The sequence below is a fragment of the Thermobia domestica genome, chromosome 7, assembly GCF_964235325.1.
Source record: "Thermobia domestica chromosome 7, izTheDome1.hap1.1, whole genome shotgun sequence".
NCBI lineage: Eukaryota > Metazoa > Arthropoda > Insecta > Zygentoma > Lepismatidae > Thermobia > Thermobia domestica.
The window spans coordinates 165,878,146-165,905,155 of record NC_137460.1 but is presented as its reverse complement, the minus strand read 5'-3'; the positions used below and the strand labels follow the sequence as shown (position 1 = coordinate 165,905,155).

General features: G+C 37.4%; 1 protein-coding gene across 12 annotated transcripts in view; it reads right to left on the bottom strand.

Moving 5' to 3' along the window:
• exd (PBX homeobox extradenticle) overlaps window positions 1-27,010 on the bottom strand; it is a 1,150,921-nt gene that overhangs the window by 201,286 nt on the left and 922,625 nt on the right. For 8 of the 12 annotated variants that reach the window (XM_081765552.1, XM_081765551.1, XM_081765553.1 and 5 more), the window contains one exon: window positions 10,366-10,480. In XM_081765552.1, the coding sequence (XP_081621678.1) occupies window positions 10,366-10,480 (115 nt within the window). The remainder of the gene's footprint in view (window positions 1-10,365; window positions 10,481-27,010) is intronic. The other 4 variants (XM_081765556.1, XM_081765555.1, XM_081765557.1 and 1 more) reach the window with 1 other exon arrangement.

Here is a 27,010-nt window from a genome sequence, read left to right as displayed (position 1 = left end):
GTGTAATGTTTTGAAGTTAACGTGACAGCGGCGCAATTAAATCTTCATTTGCAGGTGGACTAGTACTTATCTGGGCCTTGATATGAGACCACAGAAAAAAATCTAGTGGCGTGGAGTCCGGAGATCGCGGTGGCTACGTTACAGGACCGCCAAGGCCTATCCATTTATTTGGAAACTTATCACGAAGGTAGTCCTGTGTGAAGTCAGTATAATGAACAGGTGCTCCATCATGCTGATATCACACACGACACTTCGATCAAGAAGTATATTTTGAAGTAGTACAGTTTGATGCGGGTTTTCTCTAGCCGAAATGTAGTGGTTATGGTTATTATAGAACTCATCCCGAGTAAATGTTTCATCGGTCCATAAAATGTGTCACACAGTATCAGGGTTACGATTGGTTTGCTCTAGGAACCAAGTACAAAAGTCAATCTGTTTCCGACGATCACCTTTCGTTGGATGCTGAACCTTGGTGTAATGGTACGGATGCCATTGATCGTTATGAAGGATACTCCAAACAAGTCGACGATCTATGTTAACTAACTGAGCAATCTGTCGCGTACTTAGATTAGGATTCCGTCGCACTAACTCCAGAATTCGCTTCTCTGTCTCTGGAGTGCAGCGGGTGCGAGGTAGACCTCTGTTAACTGCTGGATCCGGTCTAATATTTTCCTGTACCTCGGAGTCTGTAGTATAGTATGAGAAAGATGCATGGACGTGGGTGGCGCCTTTCTGGATATCATTGTGTGCCTATTCTACTGGATGCAGCAGAGTTGCCATGATAGTCTCTAAAAATTAGGTACGTATCACAGGCAGAGATTGAGTGGGTCACGTTTTCTGAGTGGGTGAGTGGGTCGTGGGTCAACAGCATGTGACCCACTGTGACCCACCACCCACCGTGACCCACTGCGACCCACCGACTCAGTATGATCTACCGACCCACTCTGCTCACTGCATTGTAGACAGTATCTTCTTAAGACTGGTAAATTTGTCTTCGTTTTACTTTCAAGACCTTCATTTCCCTTCCTTTTCTATTTGTTTCTGTCTACTTGCCTAAATGAAAAAAGAACTGCAGGCACTCTTGGATATTGATATTTGTAATTGTAATAATAGCAATAGGACTTATACTACTACTTGGCTTTCGAGACCTGAGAGTTTTTAGAGGCGCTAACTACTGGAAAAAACACATTTTTGAATCAATGTAATATATAAATTATTATATTAAAAAATCAATGAAACTATATGTGTCTGATCATCACGGTCAAATTGCAAAGTCAAATGAAATTACTTTTGGTATATAGTTAGGCCTTAATCCAAACTGAGATGTTATATTGCTTTCATTATAATGCATAATATCCTAAGGAGGTAGTGAGGATCCGAATTTTTGCGGAAAAAAATAGTATCTCGCAAGCCGTTAAACTTACGGAGCTGAAATTCAGTGTATTAACTCTTTGTTGAAAATAAACAGAATGCGTCCTAGTATTTTTTAAATTCTCCTTAGGGGGGGGGGAGGGTAGGGTGGTTCTTATTTCTCAAGTTGTGTATATCTGAGACCACACCCCTTAATCTTTTTCCTTTTAATGAGAAAACTGTTCTCTGTAAATTTGAGTTCGTTATGACGACGATAAATGGTGCCGCGAAGACATTTTAATATTTATAGGAATAGGATTTAGAGAACAGTAGTTTCCTATGTTGCTCAATAGATGGCAATACATTCACAGATTTAAATTATTCTACTTAATCCCATTTTTGAGTAATTTGGAGCAGATTTATGAACAAAATTAAATTGGAAATAATAAATAAATGTCAAACAATTATTTTTTACGACAATTTACAACTAAATCGTTCTCCCCTTTCTTTTAAATTACAACTGTTATTGTAAATAAAATAATTTTAGACTACTTGTAACATGTATTTGAGTTTTTGAACTTCACATTTATGATCATTTGATATGATTGTTGTTTTTAGGGAATTGAAGTTTCATTGTGGGTCTTAACACATCACATGTGATTAAATTAACAAAGTGATCATTATGTGTTAGGTGTCTAGTGAAATCAGTTATCGTAGTGGTATTTACCTCGTTGGTAATATGAGTGAACAGATATTGGGTTGTAAGTTACTCTCCAACAGACAAGTACTTGGTGCATTCTTTCGAATGTGAAATTACCTTTAAGAGAGAATACTCGGTTAGCAATTCGTGAAACGGAATGTTTTGGTCTAAAGCAAGAATACCGATCAAGGATACTCACCACAGCATCGATAAACTCATTGGATTGTATAAAATGTGACATCGGTTTCAAAAATCAAGTATGGGAAATGGTTAAGGGAAGAGGAGACAAGACATATTTCTTAGATATGTTAGACGATTTATTTGATACAGCGCATGCAAATGCTTTAGGCTTAATACAAATTTAGGAGAGGACAAGGAATTCCTTATATCTCAAAGGCAAAAAGGACGACTAGTGAAATGAGCGAAATGGGTGAATAGTCGATTATCAATTCAAGTGGTGAAGACGATGATGTAGGCCCTATGCCAAACAGAAAATGTACTTTCCCTCTTCTTCTCGAAGATCCTATCACTACCTCATCAGAATCTACTCCTTCCATTGGAATTGTGTTTTGTTACTCCACGACTCGTTGCGGCTTTTGATCGCTATAAATTGATTGATAGAGCTCAATGCGCATATTAATCGCAACAGCAGAGACATTGGGACACAACTTCTCTTAATACTGGACGTATCAATGGAGCTTGTATTCTTCTTGAACAGAAACTGGAAATAGATCTTTTATATCTTACGTGTAGGCATCACATTTTTGAATTGATATTAAAGTGTGTATTTGAAGAATGTGTTTCAGTTTCTTCCGGTCCAGAGGTACCAATTTTAAAGCGTTTCCAGAAAGAGTGGCCGAGATTTCAACACAACAATTTTGTTACATGAATTTCTGATCGAAGTGTTAATTCAGTTCTTTGCAATATGAAGAAAGATACGCTAGTTTTTGCTGTTCAAAATTTGGAAATGCAGAGAAGATTACAGAGAACTTTTGGAGCTTACAGTAATTTTTCTAGGAAGTACGCCTCCTGGAGGTATTTCTTTCCGTTTCCCTGGAGCTGTACATCAGGCAAAGTGGATGGGAAAAACCTTATGATGTTTAAAATATTTCTCTTTGGCAATCAGTTTAAATTAAATGAGCGTGAAGAAGAAGGACTGCGTCAAGTGTGCACTTTTCCTGTTTTAAAAAGCTTGGTTTACTTGTCCCAATGCATCTCGTTCACCACATCAAGATTTACAATTTTTGAAGAGCCTTCAAACGTATAAACTCTTATGTCTAGAGAGTGGCTTTATTGAAGTTTCCTAACATCTTTGGTACCTCTCAGACAGTAGCGTAGCTAGAATATTTTTCGGGGGTGGGTGGGCAACGAAGGGCCCAAGAAAATTTTGAGGGGGGCCATCTCCAATGAATGAAAAACTTGATTCACATAAATTATATATATATATATATATATATATATATATATATATATATATATATATATATATATATATATATATATATATATATATATATATATATATATATATATATATATATATATATATATATATATATATATAGAGAGAGAGAGAGAGAGAGAGAGAGAGAGGTGTTCAAGATGAATGTTTCCATCTTCGTTATTCATGTTCATGATTGTTGTTCAAAACAGCGAAAATATAAGAACTTACTATCTCAAACAACTAGGCCACATTTATACAATTGATTTCCATTCTAATATAAGTAGTTACTTAATCACGGCGTTTAAAATATGTGTGACTGATTGATTTAGGAAAAAAAGTGCCTCGTTGAAATTTGCACTTCTATCATGATGCTAGTTATTTTAGGAATTTGCTTATTACATACGAAGGCCGAGTTACCAGAACTTAAGCTGTACTTTCGAATCAAGCTGATATGCATACTGCTATGTTAGGTTTTCACAAACAGACTAGTGGAAACTCCATTAAAAGTAAACTGAACTTACTCTATTTATTGTAATGATTTTCCTCACTCTCACAACAAAGAAAAACATTAAATATAATACTTCAAACACTTGTATAAACTCTACACTTTTGTTACCTTTCTAAAATTATTTTAATAAACAAGTATTATTACATGACTAGGCAAATTATTTTATGTTGTGTTGAACGGTAGAACGGACAGTATTATTTCAGAAAAGGTGGAAGATTATAAATTTCAAAAACATCGCTTCGTCTATATTGTCTTGTTAAAATTGCTAATTTCACTTGTGTGCTTGACAGCTGTAACACATAGAAGCATTGATCAATACCAGTTTGTAACAGTTTACATTCCAAAAAAGTATGTAGTTTACTTAGGTCGTTAATAAAACTGCATATGAATACAAAAACAGAAGTACGATCAACCATGTGCATTTGAGCTTAGCGGTAGAACAATGACTTCAGATTCGGAAGATAATGAGATCGATCCTCGTGGGCAAATATTTCGACTTATGAGTTTACCAAGATTCTTTTTTAGTTTACTAGCGAAATGTTTATGGCCCAATTGATTCATTTCCCTTATTCTCTGAGCCTCGGATGTTTCAAAGCCTTAAAATAAATTCAAATGTAGCTGAAGTAACTTAACGCTACTATCCTGTAGTCGATGCTAAATTAATATTGTTAGTTTTGAGATTGGATATGAATGCACAGCATTAACTAGTAGGCTTATATCCTGTTCAAAATTCACGTCACACTGATTTATTCTTCTGCATAATTCCTACAATATAATTTTCTCGGAAACGATTAAGAATATTTTGACGAAGAACATATATAAATCTGCGATAAAATTTGGTATTCAGTGACTGAACTCACTGAATGGAGTTCAGTCACTGAATACCAATCCCATTCCATAAATTCCTGATACCTCTCTGATTACTAAATATCAGATAAGATAACGGGATGACACAACCTGGTCACGGAAGTAACTACCACTTTTACACAAAATAGCATTACTACCGCGACCAACTCGTATCATTTCGGTATCTTACCTGATGGTTAGTGATCAGGAGATTGTAACACTGGCTCTGTGACAAACTTTGGAATTTCTCTATGAAGTAGCATTTTAGGGATTAAACTACAGTTGATTTTTTATTTTTTTAAAGGAAAATACTTCTGAATGATTTATTTACAAAGAATCACTGAATTTTATTACTTTTCCCCAGACTTTAGTTAGTAGTATCGGTCCATCAAGCGCGGACTCCGTTTTCCTGGAGGCCGTTTTCCGATACTGCTTGCTAACTAGATACAGAAGGATTCTACAGAATTGCTAATGGCCAAGAGCATTAGGAAACTAGACGTACTAAAGACAAGACCAAAAGATAATCGAGCGAGAGAACCAGTATCGGTAGCAAATAGTACTGGCTCGTAGTATTCAGCATCTAATTTTTCTCAAATGATCGGGATGCAAACAACAGAGATAATAATTATTTCACAAGTAATAAAAAACTTTTGCTCTCTTCTTTTATTGCTAATTAAACAAGACGGCTCGATATTAAGATGCTTTGAAAATAATAATAATGCCAAATTATTTAATGGGTGCTATGCATTTGTTCTATGTCGCCATAATCAATCGGAATTAATTACTTAGTGTACAAATTATAATAAGTAATGTACGAAAACTTTCTTCCATCACAAGTGTAATGTTTTTCTGCAGTGTACCGGTATGCTATTTGTAAGTAAGAATTTCATATTTTAGTATGACTTTCAACATTGAAGTAAATGAGAATGCCGACTGATTTGATTTTTCTTTCTGGTTCTTTGTCCAAAACAAAGGAGATAATTAGATAAGGAATAGAGATTAAAGGAATGTTCAAGTGGTGAGGTCAATGCATATGCACCCCACAGATTTCAGTGAATTAGATCTTGCTGAACTACAAGCAAAAACGAGTAAAGATATTTTATTCGGAGCGCAGATTATTGCAACATACGGTATTCTGCAACTGGTAATTATGTTGTCGAAAGACGTTTTGATAGTAGTTTCACTTGTAGCAACGACCCACTCACGGTTTGTCGACCTATAGCAGTATCACTGTGTAGGGGGCCACTAGAGGGACCAAAAATTTGAGCAAGGGGGCCTGGCCCCCCTTGGCCCTCCCTTAGTTTCGCCACTGCTCTCAGAGGAGTGTGAGCGCTTTTCCTTCTTGACGAGAATGTCAATAATGAACAAAACACAAAATAGCAGAAAAATTTAAAAATAGTGAAAGTTCATATGAAACGATGAAGCGATTTGAACTGCACGCTAGTGAAATAGATGATATTGAAGAAAAAGAAATTGCTGATTTTGTGATAGGAAATAGGAAGTTCGAAAGGTTTCGGATTTCTACAGGTTTTCTATACCTTGATCCGGTTTGTTGGTCGACAAATGATGAATTTGTTTTCGGGGAAAAAGAGGATGATAAGCTGCATGTTACAAATGACGCAGCGGAAAGAGCTGTGAAGTTATTTGAAGATTTCAATGCAGTTCTAACTAAAAATGAAGAACAGAATGAATTCGTTTTGCAAGTGGTGAAAGATTAGAGAAACTTGTTTCCAGGATGTGGAAAAGCTACCTTATGTAAAAGATAAAAGTTATCATTAACTCGATCTACAATTCAAATATATTTTTTGTCCATTTTTTGGAATATCAGCCACTATCATTAAATCTTTTACTTGTATTTATTAGCTGATTGCTTTCTAACTCATGTAAATTTTACTAACGAAGCAAGTGGCATGTGAAACAGATCCAAATATCTTTTCCACAGGTGTTCATAACACTGTGCATTACCATAAGTACTATATGTACGGACGATGATCATGATGCTTGTAGCTTGTTGCCTGATAACCAACCTAGTCAATTCTGAATTACAAAGGAAAGCTTTATATTGTCCTATTTACATTTGTAACAATTATTATACGTTTATTGACAAATAGTGAATCGAGTGCCAATAAGTAGACGAGCTAGTTATTTCTTGGCTGAAGGATGGACATCATTCCGCTGCGGATGATTTACCACGAAAAAGTTACCAACAGGAAATAAACCCGATTTCAGAGTTGCTTTAAGGTGGAAAATTACGAGTTACGGAAAATGTATACTTGCATTATTTGTGTTATTAAACTTTGTACTTAATTTTTAGTAAGTCTCTTCTTTGCTTTAGGTAAACTACTTTGAATAAATATTCATAATAATTGCAATTATGCATATTTGTAACTTAAATTTAACGTGGTGTTTTAGTGATTACACAAATTACAATTATGAGCATACTTTATGGAGATGCTCTCACATAGGGTACCCGAGCACCTTTATAAACTATGAAAAACTGATTTTTCAAGTCTTTTGTGAGAAAAATACTGTGAACTGAGAAACCATAATCTTTTACTTATTGTACAGGGGTATTTTCCTGCGAATAGAAGTTTCTTTTCGAATGTGTTTAGAAATTAACACTTGCAAGAATACTCTCTTAGTACAAGTATATTTTAGGCACACACTAATTTCCCCCCACCTCAAAGTGTTTCAATTTCCTCATTGACAAACACTTTACCATATTATATCGTCAAGTTCAAATCCACCGTTATTGTAACAGAGTGGTGCTTGAGCGATTGACTAGAAATTCAAACTCCGATTAGTGACAATTTCATAGTCTTGTTTTATTACAAGTGTAAACTCTTTAGTCAGTACAGAAGAGGCCGTGGATCGTGTTCAGAGTGGATGACGATGAATTTTGGTGAGTAAGAGTAGGTCACAGTGGATGAGAGTGGGTCACGGTGGGTCGTGGATCACGATGGGTTGTGGGTCAGTGGGTCGTGGGTCAAGTTTTCATTGACCCACGCCAACTCTGATCACAGCACTCATTGATTTGGTATGCCGTTTGATATAGGTCTACAATGCACACTAGCACGATCACTTCTACAGAAAATGAAAAAGCACACAACGGAACGATGTAAAACAATCTAAACGGCATGGGATTGGAATGCCATCAGAGGGCCCTAGTGTCACTCTTTGTACTACAGTATTACCAAGAGTGCTAGCGATTTGTAATTCACTATGGACAGAAGAGGTAAAAGTGAGGCGGAACGAGCGAAAACGTAGTTTCCCTACTTCCAAAAATGTATATGGCCTCCTTTTACTTCCTAAAAAATTACAATGGGTAAAGATAGGCACGGGGGACGGCGTAATGTTATCCGTCCCCTACCCTTTCAGATCCACTTTTACTCCTGACAGACAGTTACGCTTGGATCATGATATCATGGTGCCGCAAAGAACAAAGATTTTGTAACAACTAGAGAACACCTTACTTAAATGACATGTTGTCAGCAGTGGGCGCATCTAAACTATTGCTACAGTCTTTAATGGGAGATCGACTATATTTCAAGTACATTAATAACTGAATCAAGATATTGACCAGATCGAAAATATCTCGCTGGAAATGGAACATCAACCATGTGATTGAGGAAAGATGTCTAATTGTAAGCTACACTACTCTACGAATACATTCTCATAACTTAGAAACAGGGTGTCATTTGCGGAGGGCGCGGGAATCTCCGCTGAGTTTGAGAAGCAATGCTGTTTAATGAATTTTATACTAATACTATAAACAACAAAAAATTCGTGTCGATGAACAATCTTGCCCCCTGACAAACCATGAATTGACGTCATTGCTTAGAAACAAAACAAATCCCAATATAAACATCAACAATGTGGTTCATTTACAGTCACAAGCGACTTTGCCAATAAGGCTGATGCACCAATTAATAAAAAAACACCGTTAATGGTGAAGAAGACAAGAACCTAAAGAAACATTAGTTCCTTTTAAATTAATAACATTGAAAAGATTCAAGCGATTTAGGTAAGTTTTATTTACTGTAAATATGAAGTAAACCTTTTTTCAGTGCTAATAACTGTAAGATCCAATATAGCAATTCGTTCATACGGTACTGATAAATGACCATAGAAAATCCGTATATTCATTATTGTTAGAGACTATACAATTGTATTGCAATATCAAACGATTTCTGAGTACATATCCCACTTCCTAGATTTCTTTTTTTATATTACTTTTCGTAACAACATATTCAACGACAAGAAACGTGCAAGGAAAAGTATTTGAATACGAAGACAATTCTTTGCTTTATTATATTAGTGTTGTTCTAATTCGCTAAAAAAGTTCGAACGTACAAATTGTCAGACAACTGAATTAGAATAATTTGTACTTACTATCTCTACGGACGATTAAACGAAAACATCACAATACTGCACGTGCAGCAGAAACCATTCAATGCTACAGGAACGAAGTTGGAAAGTTGATATTGCGACCACGATCATGATGGAGCCACTGCCACCAAACGGAAGACAAGTTCATTTTTCTGCCAGAACAATGATTACTGATTGATAGAATTCAAGTTTGGGATTCCATTTACGCCGAGGCTATCCGAGGATCGGACCTAGAGATTCACGTAGATCCAAACCACAGGAGCTCCCATCCGGAATCGAACCTGGATCTCGCACCGAAGGTGATTACGCTAACCATACTGGAAGACCAACGACCAGGCTTCTTTTTCATACATGCATATTTTCTAATAAATAATTAGGCTACAATCACTCACTGGTACTTAACAAGTAAGTCATCCGTAGTTTGGGACAGAAATTATAGTCGAAGTATTTCATTGTTTACTTTTAATTAGGAACTAGTTAGTATATGTCATCTTTAAGAAAGTCAAGAAAGAATATTCTAAAAATAAAATTAGATTCCATTTGTTATTAAAAACTTTTCTTCGAAGGGAAAATTTGTTGTGCATGGTTGCATACCTCTTGATAATATTTCGTTCTGTATAAAGGACAAGTGATATTGCTAATTTTCGCTAACTAGTCACTTATGTTTAATTAAAACTTGTACCCAATCTTCTTCTATAGAATTCATTGCGCCTCTACCTAAGGATGCTGAACGATAGATATTTAGATGAAGCATACATTAGTTCCTGTGTAAACTCTAGACCCGATTACAATAGGTCCCATAGTTCTCGAGCTATGGAGTTTACTTTCCATCGTTTTCTGTATCTTATAACTCTCCACATACGTACTTTCCGCCTTATCTTTACAAGACATTTTTTTTTGGCTTCTTTTGAGATCTCCTAGAAGGTGGCTCTCTTTATCCATTATTTCAGCACCTGGTCATTTGTATCAAAATGCAGTTTGCATTGGGTATCCTATATTTAGAGATCTTCCATGCAGCAGTGTACAGAAAATCCTTCGTAGTTCCGACCAAATATTTTATCCTCACAATACTGATTTCAAATTCTAAAAAATCATCCCGAGACACCAGAGTGAAGTGAACAAGCGTACCTTGTGAACCATTCCTACCTGCGGCTTTCTTAGCTGCATACAAGTTAGCTTCTTCCTGAGCTTTTCCTATATTCTTCTTGTACCTTATTCTCTTGTTGCCAAACCAGTTCGATACCTGAAAGCATACACAAAACAGCAAGTTTTAGATGCAGTTTAATAAAACTGTGAATTTCTTAATATAAAAGTAGTTACATATAACCAAACGTGTGAGCCAGTACGGACCATGGCCCGGAATAACTTATATTTTATGGATATGACATGGGATTTTCCATTTATAAATTAAATTAAATCTTTCAATTTTAGGTCTCACGGTTATGTCGTGTAGACTAATGGAGACTGTGATAAGAATGAATGAATTAATGGAATGAAGAAAGTAGAGAGAACTCCGAGAAAACCCACGCACACGATGTTTGTCCATCACTAAGCCCATTTGGCGCAAGCCAGGGACACTATGCAACAGAGATGAACGCTCTAGCACTGACCTAATTTCTATTTGTGAATATTCATGCAACAAGAATCTGTTTTGTTGGGAAGATGTAATGAACACTCAACGAATTCATATGAATTGTTTCTAGAGTTATCAAATTCCTGCTATTTCAAACGAGGATACTTGAGTAGTAGATAAATCTTCCAAACCGGGGTAATTTTACGGAAGCCTTACTTTTATTCGTCCTATCAGAAAAAAAGTATTTCAGTAGCATAAGAGCTATAAAGATTATAAATGAACTGTATGTTGTGACGTGATGCGCTCTATTATGTACTTACATTAAGATTACATACGAAATTATTAACTTAAAAGCATGTAATACCAAAAAAATATTATTTTAGAACACTGCAATGAGGATAGGGCATACAAAAGGGGTGGAAAGATCGTGATGACTGAAAACCGGCGGGACATTACAACAAGAGCTTCGCACCGAAACTGTCCCAGTCAAATCTTGAGGTATGGCAACCCTAATTTCTCCTAACCCTAACCCCTCTTCCATTGTTGACACTGACTTCTTTCATCGTAAATTCAAAACCTTTCCACTGTTGATGAACGTCCAGAATTATCTACAATTTCTCAACGCTTATCAATCCAGCCACCATCGCAAGAAACTTAAGTTTCGTTATTGTGAAAAAACTTGTGTCATTATTTTTGAGTCTGGCAGTTTGAAAATTTCAGTGTTAGCTTAGGGGTAGCCAAAGCAAGCGTGACTCAATTCATTCTTGTACAAGAATAACCCGAGATTAGAAAAAAAATATTAAGTGGAGTTGAGTAAAGCGAAATCTAAACTTATTATTTTAAAAAAAGGCCTTGTATCCATCTTAAACACAAACTGAATACAACTTTAGATGCAGAGTTTGAATTTTCGAAGCTCACTTGGCCAGCCGGGGTATCCGTTAGGCCAAGCCACGCTATCCATATTGAGGTTGCTAAAACTAGGCGTGGCTAACAGAATTCACGCTCTATTCTATTCTGGAAATCCTATGTACATGCGAAGTTTTCGTGAACTTGGAAAACGATACGCTGCTCCGACGTTCTGTCTCGTCGACCCACTGTATCTTACTCACATACTAGGGACTAAAATCGAAACCCTATCTCTTTCTTCTACTACTGAACTTTTATCCAATACTATTCTCAAAATGCAGATGGTAACAGTGGCTTCACTCAAGCTGCTACCAATATGTTCAAACCGAGAGCCGCATCAGTCACCTGTATATAGTTGTATATAAATATTCATATTGCCTCTTTATTGGCAAATTAATTTTGTTTTGGTTTTGTGAGTGTGTTCATACAAACTCTTCACTGAGAGGCGGCGTCACGATACAAAGTCAACGCCCAGGCTAGTAGCGACAGGCCCCTAATGTTTCCCGTCTCGCTAAATAGAGAGGACAAGTCCGATGGCGAATGTCTTTGACTGACACTCCAGTAGAGGAGCCAAGGGAGAAGGAGGATAACAACCCATTCCAGAGATTGCTACGGAATGCTGCGCGATTCGAGACATCTTCCCAAACCGGAAGTAGTGGAGGAGGCAAGGACAAGACCGGAGACACGCCACTGAAGAGGACACCCTTAAAAGGAAAATACGCGTGATCACGGACATTGAACTCAAGCATAATCAAAGGCCTGGTACCAAAGTTACGTAAAGTCAAAATTTTAAAAATATTTTTTTTTCTTTCTTGTGTGTGAGTGCTAGTGTACAGTTTCTCTGTGGATACATGATCCCCATTAAAGGATTAACACCTAAAACCTGGAGAGTCTCCTTTATCTGCACCCTCAGGACAGCAAAAGGTATATGCAAAATATTTAACTGTGTCATGTTTCTTTACAGGCTGTGGATTATGATCGAGGTAACTCCATGAATTCGTCTGATGTAATCTTGTTTATGTTGTAAGTAATTTCCGCTCAGGTTCTGCGTTAAAACCACCAAGGGCCCTGACATCTAGAGTCTCTGCTTTAATTACATAAGCTTTTCAAAATTATTTAATTTGCATACATCATATGCTATTTAATCCTTTGCTCTACCGACATTTACATTAATTCTTTTGGCCTTCAGCTTCGAAATTATATGCAAGGGTCAAAATCTCTTAATCCCCACATTTGCATACGCGATTGTAGCATAACTCCTCCCACATTCTCATGCTGTCTATAATCTTTATTTTAAATTAACTAGAAATGAAATAATTAAACGCGAAACTAGAAATAATTAACTAGTTTCGGAAGTATATCACTTCCTTCTTCAGACTACTACTCCAACTGAAACCATAAATAATATTATCTTTATTATTTATGATTTCAGTTGGAGTAGTAGTCTGAAGAAGGAAGTGATATGCTTGCGACACTGTAACATTTCTAGTTAATTTATAATAAAGATTATAGACAGCCTTGTAAGAAAGTTTTATTTAGTTGGTGGAAAAAAAAAAAGAAATATGCCAGTTCACTTTTTTCATATTTTTTTTTTATTCGTCGGCAAATACAGGGAGAGTCAAAATTATGTGAACAATCTGAAATTTGTTTCGTTTTCTCTTACAGGCTGACCCATGGCTGACAGACTCACATTGAAGCAGAGAAAAGTGGTGGCAAGCTTAATGGAAGCTGTGCAGTCGGCAACATATGTGCGTCGAAGGTTTGCAGAACGATTTCCAGATTGACTGTCACTAACTCGTTTAACAATTTATAGTATTTACCAGACGTCTGTAGCAACTGGATTAGCAGCAGACAACTATCGCGGAAATGCGGAGCGACCTAGAACTGGCAGAAGTGAATTAAACATTGCTACAGCTACAGTCCAGGAGGTCATACTACGGAAGTCCAACGAAACGGACGAGACGTTGCAGTCTGGAAAAAGTGATTTCAGAGAAGACAGTGAACCGAATTTTATCCAAGAACCTTGGCATGCGACCATATTACCTACAAATCGTTCAAGCTTTGACTGCTCTGTAGAAACAGGTATGAGTAGAATGCTGCGAGATTCTAGCTGAAATGTCACGGATGCAGTTGGGCATTGTTAGTCAAATGATTTTCAGTGATGAAGCTACTTTTCATACCAGGGGTCATGTTAATCGTCATAACACAATTTTATTGGGTACTGAAAATCCATGTACCGTAGGTGAGCATGAACGAGCATCCCCGAAAGTAAATGTGTGGTGTGCCGTGACCGCTACTAGTGTAATTTTCCCATTTTCTTTACAACCCCAAACGGTGACTGCAGATGACTACTTGCAAATGCTGCAAGAGTTTGCCATTGATAACATGCCCCTACAACTTAGACGCATGGTTATTTTCAACATGATGGTGTTCCGCCTCATTTTGCTCGTGCTGTTCGCGCTTATCTTGATCAAACTTTCCCAAATCGTTGGATTGGTCGCGGCGAACTGTTGGCATGGCCACCCCAATCTCCAGATCTCAAATCCTATGACTTCTGGTTATGGGGTATGATAAAGGGGCGCGTGTATAGTACAAAACTGAGAGACATCGAAGAACGCAAAGACAGAATAAAAAGTGCGATATCTAACATTCCCTCGGAAATGTGTGTTGGGGCAATAAATTGTACTATTGAACGTTGGTTTATGTGCATTAATCATTCTGGTGGGCACGCTGAGACTCTATAACGAAAACTCTGACTAAATGATTTCTTTCAAATAGTGTTCAAATAATTTTGACTCACCCTGTATGTTCCCACGGCTATTCATTTACATAATATTACAGCCTGTTTCCAACTCAATATCTTATTTTCAATGCAAAATAATTTCAGCTGAATAGAATAATATGACACTCAACGCAGATTAGAGATTTAGTACGCTTATGCATTCAAGCGAATTACATTGCTGCAAAAGAAAACTTTAGCAACTGAGAGAAATTTTATTCGGCTTTAATGCTTTAATTTGACCTTAATCGCAAAGAACGTGAAACCCAAAATCAATCGCTTTTCAGACATTTAAACAAAGTTATTTGACTCTTTCGCTCGTCTTATGAAGTCGGTGGCAGTACTTTTCTCTCTCTCTCTCTCTTTATTATTATTTTTTTTAATTATAGTTTGAATCTGTAGTGTGAGCATATTAGCATTTGAGGTTAGAAGTAATTGGTATAAAGCTTACTTTGGTGTCATTTGATGCAGAATCGATCCAAGATTGACACACTAAAAACCCACAACTATACAGAGTGGTCCAAAGTTACTGAAATTAGCATGTAAAGTGCATAAAATAATACCAGACAGAACAGAACAACATGCAGTAAAAAATATGACTCACATGAGGATTTTAATCCTTCAAAGTGGACGACTGTACAGGTTTACACACCTACATGCTCTTTCCGTTTCTTTGAAGTTGCATCCATACGCATATACAGGGTGACACAAAAATGACATTGTTCATTGAATCAAAGAAAGTAATGATTAGTCAAAATTTTATTCAAACGGACAACGCGAAAACTTTTTACTATCTCAAAGTGAAAATTAACGATACTGTCTGTTAAGAGTCACTAATACCCTCGAACGCTGCTACATTCACACTATTCTAATGGAGCCTAATCTAATTGTCTAAGATTGTCCTAATTAATTGTCTAATTGAGCCAAACTAATCCCGTTTCCAAACAGTATTTTGCATAAGTTTGGTCTGTTAATACTGATCCTCGATTTGAAAGCATCCACTTTGAAGAAAGTATTATTTGATACTTTGACTTATCCATAATTTGCAGTATTACTATCCCGGCAAACTTCCATGCATTTACTTTTCTCTGCAGTTACTTCTAAACCTATGTCCCTTTCTATTTACTGTTCTCTTATCATCCTCTATTATATTTATATAATCAGCGTACGCCATAACCTAGTGAACGCCGTTCTGTTCTAGGTCCTGGTGGTTATCTTTGATTTTCCTTACAGCGTACTCGAGAACAAAGTTACATAATAATGGCGTCAACGCACCTCCTTGTTTCAGGCCATTCTCGACGTGAAAGCTTGTGGACAGGAATTTTCCTACTCGAACTTTACTTTAGGATTCATTTAAACACATCTTAATTAATCTAATATTTCGGTACTCCAAATTCGTTAAGAATGGCGTACAACAGTAAGTACGCCAGAAATTTTTACTTGGGGGGTGTTCAAAATAAAAGGGGGGTGCTCTCAGAATAGTGATACACATTTTTAAACGCAACTATTGCAATACTACTACTACTACTACTACTACTACTACTATCAGCTCTTCGCAGCAGTAGGTTCAATAAAGGAAGTTCACACATTTGAGCATTTATTATTAAACTAAGTAATACATTCAAACCTCTCAAAACGGACATCGGTGGAACACGATTATTTGTCCATAAACGAGAGGTGTCCCTAAAAGGAGGGTTCTTTCTCATAACACCACACCACACATATTCATGGCATGGAAGAATAAGAAAGTTTGTCCTCTTATGAAGTTATCCACTATTGAGATATGCCAGTTAAGAGAAGTTTCACTGTATTAGGAATTAGCCACCACTATTTTACCCAGTAATTACATATGAATTGATTACGTACGAATTATTGCAATTATTTTGCAAAATCCTGCAATTATTTCAATTTATTCACCCCAGCAAGTTTTAGTGGGTGATTTTCCTCCAAAATATTAATTGTGAAAAATTCCCTCGTCCCATGCTGAAATCACATTCGTTTAATAATTAATACTGTACATAATTGCAATTTCAACATTTTAATATTCTAACCCTGTTGTTAATGTTAATTGTTATAATATTATTTGATCTCTTAATTTCCACTTCTGCCCCTTCCTGGCTACTTTATTGGCTCTGAATATCTTTTATAAGAAAATTATTCATTGATTTAATTGTTTTCCAGAAATCCAGTTTTTCAATTTACAAATATTTGAATCTTTCCGTTTTGTCTTTTTTTTTTTTTTTTTTTTTAATGTACCTAATTTTAATAATCCGCTCAATGAATTTACGTGAATAAAAATATACTTTACAAAAAATTAAGCTAGCGACAAATGCGTTCCTGCATAACACTAGTCAGTCTAAAATATATATGAGGAGCGTTTTTTTTTTCCAAAACTCGATAGATCACAAAACATTTTTTTTTAAACCAAGAATTGCATTTTTGTTCTTATTGTACATAACCTTTATCGAGTTCTGACAAAACGTTCATGATTTAGTATTCTATACAAATGGCACATTTCGAGATTGGTCAATTCTGATTTCACAGCTCCACTGGTAGTATAAAAAGCATACAAGAAAAATGCATATTTCTGTTTCTCAAAATTTGCTCTATCGAATTTTGAAAAAACGGTCCTCATATAATTATTACCTGGATCGATCTCTTCATTTCTAAAAACGTTTTGACTACACCCTTCTAACTTCCGTTCGTTGATACACCACTTCCAGAGTAGCACTTACCAACTGAGTCTGGTATAGGCTTATTACTATATTGTCACAGTTTTCCTTATTGAGGAGGAGGTAGGTGAATGACCGCTCAAGACGTTGCCAATTTCAGTCACCTGCATTTGTACATCAATTTCTCTCCTCGGAAATGACCGCGGAGCCCAGGAGGGTAGGTATGAGCGGGTCTGTTTTGTCAATTGTTTTGATCGAAACACCGCCCGAAACAACGAGGTCATGTGGTTCTCGAAGCTGTACATGAGAACGAGGTCGCTTCGTATTTTGAAGTGAAATAAATAAGAATATTGCCTTCTTTCCTAAAAGTTAAACCTTTTTTAACCTTTTTTGATGTAATAAATAACCTATATGATACCGATTGATACAGTTGGATTCGGGGGAGTATTCCTTTTCCATCCAGGTGTGTGTGTGTGTAAAAAAATTTGGGAGGGTGTTAGAGGGGTGTTGGGAGAGTGTAGATTACTCCCTGGCGTACAATATTTCCCTCTTAACCGAGACCTTTCTAAAATCAATAAATAATTGATGCACCAGATACTATATTCTCATTTCTTTTCGAGTATTTGTCGAATACTAAACATCTGACCGATAGTTGATCGATTTCACCTAAATCCACACTAACAACCTCCAATAATGTCACCTATGTATGGGATTAATCTTGCTTAATTGAATGAGAGGATTTTATATGTTGATAGAAGAGAGATGCCACTATAATTATTACAATCAGTTTTATCGGCCTTTTTTGTGAATTGGAATAATGATTGGCACTTTCCATTCTTGTGGCAATTCCTTTTTGTTCCAGATAAGGAGAATGATTTTATGTACCTCGTTCCACAGTGTTTCTCCCCTAGCTAAAATTTACTCATCCGAAATTTGTGTACACCCGAAGATTTGTGTTTCATTAATTTCTTTATAGCGATTTCTATTTCTGTTCTGTTAGGCTCTGGAATATAGGTTCTGCTGTGTGCATTTCTCTTGCTCCACGACATTAGCTTTTGGCTGCGTGTTAAGAAAATTGTCAAAGAAATCTTTCCATCTATTGAAGGTGCTATTTGTATCAGTAAGAATAGTTTCGTCGGCTTTCTTTAATAACTACACACGAGATTGATAGGCTTTCTTAAATTCGTTGATACCCTTATATATGTACCGAATGCTTTTGTTTTTACTATTATCTTCAAATTCATAAATTTTCCCTTTTCAGAAAGTCGCGTTTCGTTGTTTTCCAAGTTTTGGAAGCTTCCCGTCTGATGCCAACGAAATTTTGGGTAGTTCTATCGTTTGGATTTTACAGCCAACCTAGTTGTATGTGTCTTCTCTTCTCTGCTAATTCAGTAATTCCAGGTGGAACCATGTTTGTTCCTATGAATTCCGCGTGCCTCAATTTTTCTTTTGCTGAAATTTTAATGTTATCCCTATTTTCAACTTAAGTATCGTAACACTAGTACGCCCCGAACTTTCTAAAACCGAGAATCTATTCGACACTTCAAGTTGCTATTCCCATATCGCCTCACCCTCCTCTACGTTGTTTAAATTATGAACCTCCGTTTCAGATGTTGAATATTTCCTTTATTCAATCATAATATCGCTCTTCTTGTCGATGCTACCAGATAATGAACAGTGTCGCAATCAGCTCCTCTGAACGATCGAACATCAATTATGCTAGATTGTCTTCTTCTATCTACTGAAGCGTGATTAATTTGATAGTGTGTTTTTCCGTCTGATGAAGTCCAGGTATATTATGAATGTCGCGGTGTGAGAAATTTGAACTCTCCACGATAAGGCATTTAAATGGTCTAACGCTGTTGTCATTACTTTCCTTATGCAGATTTTCATTCGCTTTAATCGGTTTGAACATACGTATCCTTTCGTGCAATCTTCGGATTGAAATCCTTTAAGAGAAGTTTAATATGGTATTGCGGGAGTTGGTCAAATATCCGTTCTACTTCTTCGGAAGAACTGTTTTTTTTTTTTTTTTTTTTTGTGTGTGTGTGTGTGTGTGTGTGTGTAAATCACCATCTTTATCTTCTGTTGAGACATGTACATTTAGAGCAATAATATTACCCCACCGACTCTTAAGAGTAATAAACAAGAGTATCATTAACAAATTCAATGCGTTTAATTGTGGATATTATTCGATTGTGAATGGAAACCCTTGTTTCTAGTTGGTGATTTTTATTTCCTTCCCCGTAAATGAACGTAAAATTTTCGGACTTTAATACCCTCTTCTTTCCCATCTAATTTCCTAAATTCCTAATAGGTCTATCCCATATTCGTTAAGAATTTTAATGCGTCTGCTCTATAAAGAATTCTTACATTCCATGGTCCTAATCTCATAATGGAAAATAAATGTTCAATTCTTGATTGACCCTTCCTTCTGAATGCGTTGGAATATACGGTTCGGCACTGCGTTTATGAGATATGTTAGTTGTTCCAGTGGAATCGCTGACCACTCTTCTCGTATTGACTTACTCAGCAATCGTTCTAAATTGCCGTCTATTGCGATAAAAATTGCGCGCAAGGATGTCCCATACGTTTTCTATCGGGTTAAAATCGGGGCTTCTCGCTGGCACGCTCACTCCATAACACTGGTGCCTTTATATTGAAAAACAATCGGGTTTCTGCTGCCCTGTGGATAGCAGCGTTGTCCTGCTGGAAAATCAGGTTCTAATCATCTAAATCCTCATATATCTGCAGCAATTCTATTTCTAATATTTCTGTGTATGTCGATGGATTCATTTTCGTGTTGAACCATGCAATGTTGGATGTACCTTTACCACAAAACGCTGCCCAAATCGTAACACTTACTCCACCAAAATTCCTGCCCATTTGCACTTGCTCCTCTTCCCTAAGGCCATGCCAATCGCATTGAAAACCATCCGGACCATTTAAATATAACTTCTTCTCATCACTAAACACAATGTGATTCCATTTGGATGTCTACGAGATACTATAGAAATGAGGGGAAAGAGTGTATTGATATACAAACTTTTCCCCTCATATCTACTCCGTCTATCAATACAAAACTTGGTACACTCATTTCATATCCCCTATAGTATTTTTCGATACACATTAGGATTGTTTTTTTTAATCGGGGCCACTCCAGAGGGGTCCAAAGTTGATGGGAGGGATTTCTGGAGAGAATTTTCCTAATATTCTCCTAATCTTCCCTGTTCAAGTACGTTATGGGCCCCAATACATAGCACCTCTGTAAAACTTGTTTCATTCTGAAGAGAATGAACTAAAAATCATGACTTTCCAATGAGAAGTGTTGATGCACTAGCTATTTCACTGCGAGTCTACGATTTTCTTTACACTAACAGGGTTAAAGGACGCCAGTGATTTACTCCGTTGTTCGTGGCACCTATTTTTTTTTTTTTTTTCATGAACATATTTTTGTTATATTTATCGAATGGACTATGTTTGATTCGGATGTCCGGATGACCGTTCATGTCCGTTCCTTGTAAGTTACGGCGCTGTTTAAGGTGAATAACTTCACGTTAGACAGGAAGACCCTGATCACGCTCTTTTGTGATAAATGCCAACATCTGTTCTTCCAGGTTCTTAAATTTGCCGGACTTTGGACCTCGAAAAGCCTTACTTGTAGCACAAGAGTTCCTTAGTTGCTGTGTAGTTTTTTTTCGAGTCCCTTGCATTTTTCTCAAACACCTCACGTTTCACAATTGTGTAGTTCTGCATATTTCACCATTATGATTTTAAAAATTACATCGTAAGATCTTCATTTTGCTGGTTCAACTGTTTTTCTTGTCTACCACTTATTTCCACTTTATCAAGTTTTTTGATATCCAACTTTAATGTTACTGGAGGTCTACACGCCACTTTTTAGATAAAGCAAAGCAAGATACCAGTAAGAATGACGGCATAACATATGGAAAGGAACATACCTATTTACGACGATCAACTAACAATGACAAAATAATAAAAGAGAAAGATACCAGGATACAGCTGTACACGTGTAGCTTTGCTAAGGGAATGTTCCTACAACTTAAAATATATGTCAGTCATATCCGTGAACATCTGCTCAAAATGCAAATTACTAATTTCATTTTGCTATTTCGGCATTGTCCTGAATAGAAGTCGATTTGAACATACCGTAAGTCGATACTGAATGTAAGTCGACCTCGCATATAGGTCAGCTTAAATTTTAAGCATAACTCTTGAGGGAAAGAGGTAGACTTATATTTGGAACAATGCGGTAATCATATAAAGGAAACTAAAAAGTTCTGTCGTTTTTTCACCCACCACCTTCGAACATCTATATGTCACCTAAGACGTACCTGGAAGATCAAAAATGGTCCCCATCAGCATCGACGACCTTCTGGAAAGCCATGGATTCCATCGCGGTAGGAATTGGTGGGTCATAAAGCGAAGAAGGTATCAAATGCATTCTGCACCTTTACTAGGGATTTGAACTGGCATCCTCTAAGGTGACTGTCCAAGGAATGGAACAGGTGATAATAGGACGGTGCAACGTCCGGGGAGTACGGCGAATGCAATAGTGTTTCCCATTCAAGATGTAGAATGGTATCCTGGGTTATCCTAGCCACGTGGGGCTTAGCGTTGTCCAGAACAGGAGGACCCCTTTGCAATTCGCAAGTGCTGGCTCCAGAGATTTTAGTTTTTCTTGAACATGGCTCAACTACTGACAGTACACAGTTGCATTGATGCTCCGACCAGCAGGTAGAAGTTCCCGATGCACGACACCGCGAACAGTCCACCAAACACACAGGAGGGCCTTCTTCTGGTGCAGTGCTGGTTTCGGCTGTTTTGGAATCGGTCCATGGGATGCTAACCAGTGATGATGGCGCCGTGGAGTTTAGTACAGGACCCACTTCTCATCACATGTCAACACCCTGTCCAGAAATGGCTCCTTCCTCAGACGAGACACCAAAGAAACACAGGTGTCTGCTCGCGTTGCTTTCTGGCCCCAAGTCTAATCATGTAAGACCCATCAATCCAAATTGCAGTGGTTTCCAAGTTGATGGTGGTGGTGCCGAATGGTTTCTCCACTCTCACTGAATTGTAGACCCAGTTCCAATCATGTCTGGCCACTGTTCGCCTCAACTGCTGCTGCCTACAGATCTTCATTTTGGCCATGTGTTAGTCTTCAACTCATAGTGTGAGGCCCAATTGAACAAAGACCTCCACAAAAAGCGATAGAACTTTCTTTGTTACCTTTATAATAATAATAATAATAATAATAATAATAATAATAATAATAATAATAATAATAATATCATCTTTGTCATTTATTAGACCAACAATCTGCTGTTATTGTTAGAACAAAGTAGCTAATTTTTCCCATGTGTTACAACGGGTAACATTTTCTACCCCCTCTCCGGGCGCTCAAATCATTTTGGGCATGAATAAATAAATATAAACTCTCCGTGGCCCAGTTACGGATCAAGAAGGGGGCACACCGCAAGGAAAATTATAGCCGTTCTGTTATTTCAAACGAGATGAGATGTCAAGTATTTTTGTGAAAATATATCTCGAGTATCTGTGCAAAGGATGTTGAGTTAACCATACTACATTTTCCAGTCACTTCCACAGAAGTATCACTGGAAAGAGAAAAAATCTATACATGTGTATATACGAGACTAAGTCAAATTCAAACCTATGCATTCTGAGACATATCAAGACAGCACCACTATGGTGAGATTTTCAATTCAATTTTACGAAAAGCGTACTTTTCGACCTAACACCCTTTGTACAATCCGCGGCAAAAAACCTGCAACATGAGGATGTAAGTTTATTGTGAAAATACGCCTAACAGCACAGGGAATGAACATAACGTCTAAGTACCTCGGCCTCCTCTCGTGCACACTTATTTTGGAGCAAAGGCTTCGTCATTTCACAATAAACTTATATGCTCATGTTGCAGGTTTTTTGCCGCGGATTGTACAAGTACCCGAGATATTAAACCAATAATTTGCTCTGTCTATTGTAAGTGCAAAGTAGCTAATATTACTAAGTGTTGCAGCGGGTATCTTACGACTCCTCCGAACCTAATATTATTTTGCAAGGATAAAGAGATAACATATTGAGAAAAATATACTAAGTACATTAATTGCAAATTTGGAGCGAAGCGATCGACCTTTATTGATTATTCATGGGAAGTTTTCGTGAACAAACACATGAAAATAGTAAGAACTGACACATCAGCGTAAAGTATAATGGCTTTCAAAAAATGTGTTCGCAGAATTAAAAAAATGTGCTTCGCCTTATTTCTAATGCTGAAAATTTTATTATGCGTTGTTTACAATGAGAATTCGCGCGTTAAATGCTTTTCGGTGATTATTCCTCAATCCGATCGGTACATGCGACCCCTTACGACATTCAACTTGCGGTCTCGAATCACCATGTTAAATTCGGTTAAGAACGGTTCAGGTATCACGGAGAAGTATCCGGGCAAACAAACGCAACAGTTGAGTAAACAGGAGCTTTGCTCGATACGCTCGCTTCGCTTTGAAGAATTGTGTTTACAAAACAAAACTAAAAGGGCTTTGCCCTATTTCTAATACTGAAAATTTTGTTTTCCATTGTTTACAATGAGAATTCGCGCGCCAAATACTTTTCCAAGGTTAAGTCTATGTGTATCCTGTTTTTCGGTGATTATTCATCACTGGTATGTCTAATTGGGACACACGACCTTTTAAGACACTCAGTGCGCGCCCTCGAATCACTATGTCAAATTTGGTGAACAGTTCAGGCATGTTGGAGATCCAGTTTCTCGGTGGTTATTCTCACTGGTATGCCCGATGGCGACATGCAACCCCCTCTACACTCATCACGCACTCTAGAGTCACCATGGCAAATTTGGTTAAGAACGGTTCAAACCTCTCGGAGGAGAGTCTGGATAAACACGTTACTTCACTCAAGAGAAGCTTCGCTCCAAAGAATTCTTCGGGATAGTTATTGTAATGCTCCGTCATCCCTCACACAAAAATAAATATAAAATTTTCTCGACTGGCCAAAGATATATATTTAGAAATAAAATCCAGAGACTTCAAACTGGACTATATAGAGGTATGTAACAAGCTGTATAACGGAAATTAAAAGTCAGTATGTTATGAATAGAGAGAGGCAGGGTATGAAGAAAGAACGAAAAAACATAAGATCCAAAATATGAAAAGAAAAACGATTTAATATTTTCTAATTATGAATTTTACATGTAAGTATTTCTCCTTATATTTGTGTCACTTGCTCATTAACTTTCCTAAAACACATCAGGCGTAAGCTTACAGCATTATCTATTTAGGCCTATACTATTACACAAAAGAGTACGAGTGACTCCATCACCCAGACAATACTACTGTACTATGGGTAAAGACATACAATTTGACAGATTTCATTTTGTCGCGAAGGCAAGGGGCAAGAAAGGGTTTGTGGAAACAATCCTAAACCTTATTTCGATAAAGTTTTTCCTTTTTTGCCAAGAATTCTTGAAATTAGAAAAATGGAATTTGGCACATAAACACCATTGGAAATGGGTCTAGGTCAAAACCCCCACAGCCAAAACCCCCACACTCAAGAAATGTCAAAACGCCCACACGATCGGTCATAACTCCCACACAAATGGACAAATCCCCCAAACGCACGAACGGTCAAAACCCCCACAGCCAAAACCCCCACACTCAAGAAATGTCAAAACGCCCACACGATCGGTCATAACCCCCACACAAATGGACAAATCCCCCAAACGCACGAACGGTCAAAACCCCCACAGCCAAAACCCCCACACTCAAGAAATGTCAAAACGCCCACACGATCGGTCAAAACTCCCACACAAATGGACAAAACTCCCACACATAGCAACGGTCACAATCTCCACATAAATGGACAAAACCCCCACACAAATGGACAAAACCCCCACACAATCGGACAAATCCCCCACACTCTGAAAATACCGTGATTCCACGTCTTTGTTGCGGCTCTTTACGACGCCCACTTTAGTGTTTCTGTCATTACAAAACAGTGCAAGAACAATAGTTGCAACATCGGTTTAAGTGGAATAAAAATGTTATTAAAAAGTACAAGGGCAAGACATACAACCAGGATCATTTCAGAGTGTGGGAGATTTGGCCGATTGTGTGGGAGTTTTGTCCATTTGTGTGGGGGTTTTGTCCATTTATGTGGGGATTGTGACCGTTGCTATGTGTGGCTGTTTTGTCCATTTGTGTGGGAGTTATGACCGTTGGAGGTTATGACCGATTACCAGTGTGGGGGTTTTGGCTGTGGGGGTTATGACCGTTCGTGTATTTGGGAGATTTGTCCATTTGTGTGGGGGTTATGACCGATCGTGTGGGCGTTTTGACATTTCTTGAGTGTGGGTGTTTTGGCTGTGGGGGTTATGACCGTTCGTGTGTTTGGGAGATTTGTCCATTTGTGTGGGGGTTATGACCGTTTGTGTGGGCGTTTTGACATTTCTTGAGTGTGGGGGTTTTGGCTGTGGGGGTTTTGACCGGTTCCCTTGGAAATAATAGAACGTGTGTTTCAGAGCTTTTGAAAATTTCGCACCTAAAGAAATGGGCAATACCTATATTATTTCAATTTTCCACTATTTATTCAGAAAATACCAAATGTAAGGATTCACTTAAGTGGGACGTGCAAAATTAAGCACTTTAACTCTTAACTCGTCCTAGAAAACCTTATCCTTAAGGGGGGAAAGGCATGGCAATTTCCATAACAGATCAATTTTCCACTTAAACACAAACAAACTATTTGCTGAGCAAAACAATATATTCACATATAAAAACTTCCTACGTCTTACAGTTTTGCCAACTAACACTTTGGCTTTATCAGACACTATCCAAAGTGTTAGTTGGCGAAACTGTAACGCGTATGTAGTTTTATGTGAATATATTGTTTCGCTCAGCAAATAGTTTGTTTGTGTTTAAGTATATACAAAGCAAAGCTTCTATTTATGGAAAAAAATCCATTATTTATCCTGAATAGCCTCAATGTAAACATTTGTTAAAACTGATAGGAAATTCGTAAGAATTCCCTCATGTTGATGATGAAAAATTTGGTATATAAACTCAACTTGAAATAAAGGAATAGTATTCCAGGAATTTCATTAAGGTAATTTATATATTATTTTCGATTAGGATTAGGAATTAGATTTCTAGGCTTCCAGCATCTATGGCCATGTTAGCCCGTCAAGTGTGAGGGATGACGTACACTCATGTAAAAAATGATTGTCGCATATCTATAACTGTCTTCTTGTATGAATATAATTTGATACTGTTTTTGCAGGGTACTTTTAATACTGATACTATGTGTATAATAGGAAAATTTATATTTGTGGTAAATTTCACAGGAAAAGAATTATAAATATGAAAATTAGAATGAGTAAAACATTTTTTTTTTAATGGACAAGAAAGTTTTATTTTCGTTTTATCCTTATTTACTGCTCTTTTTACATGCAATTTGCCACATACAGATGGTGATCAGATAAATGGAAACACCTGTAGTTGGCAACACGTCAGATGTATGGGTTGGCATTGGTGTCGTGGCGCCCGCAGCGCCGGACCGCTGGTGGTGGTGTGTTAGGTCGGTCTCCATACTACGTCAGGCGCAGTGGAACAGGAGTGTCCAGTGGCTGCAGCAGACGGAGGTAGTGTAAAATGGGAGACCTCTCAGATTTTCAAAGAGGGCAAATTGTTGGTGCGCGGTTATGTGGAGTGAGTGTGACGGCAGTGGCTACTGTGTTAGGTGTGTCGCGTGGGACAGTGTCGAAGGTGATGACGGCCTACACAACAC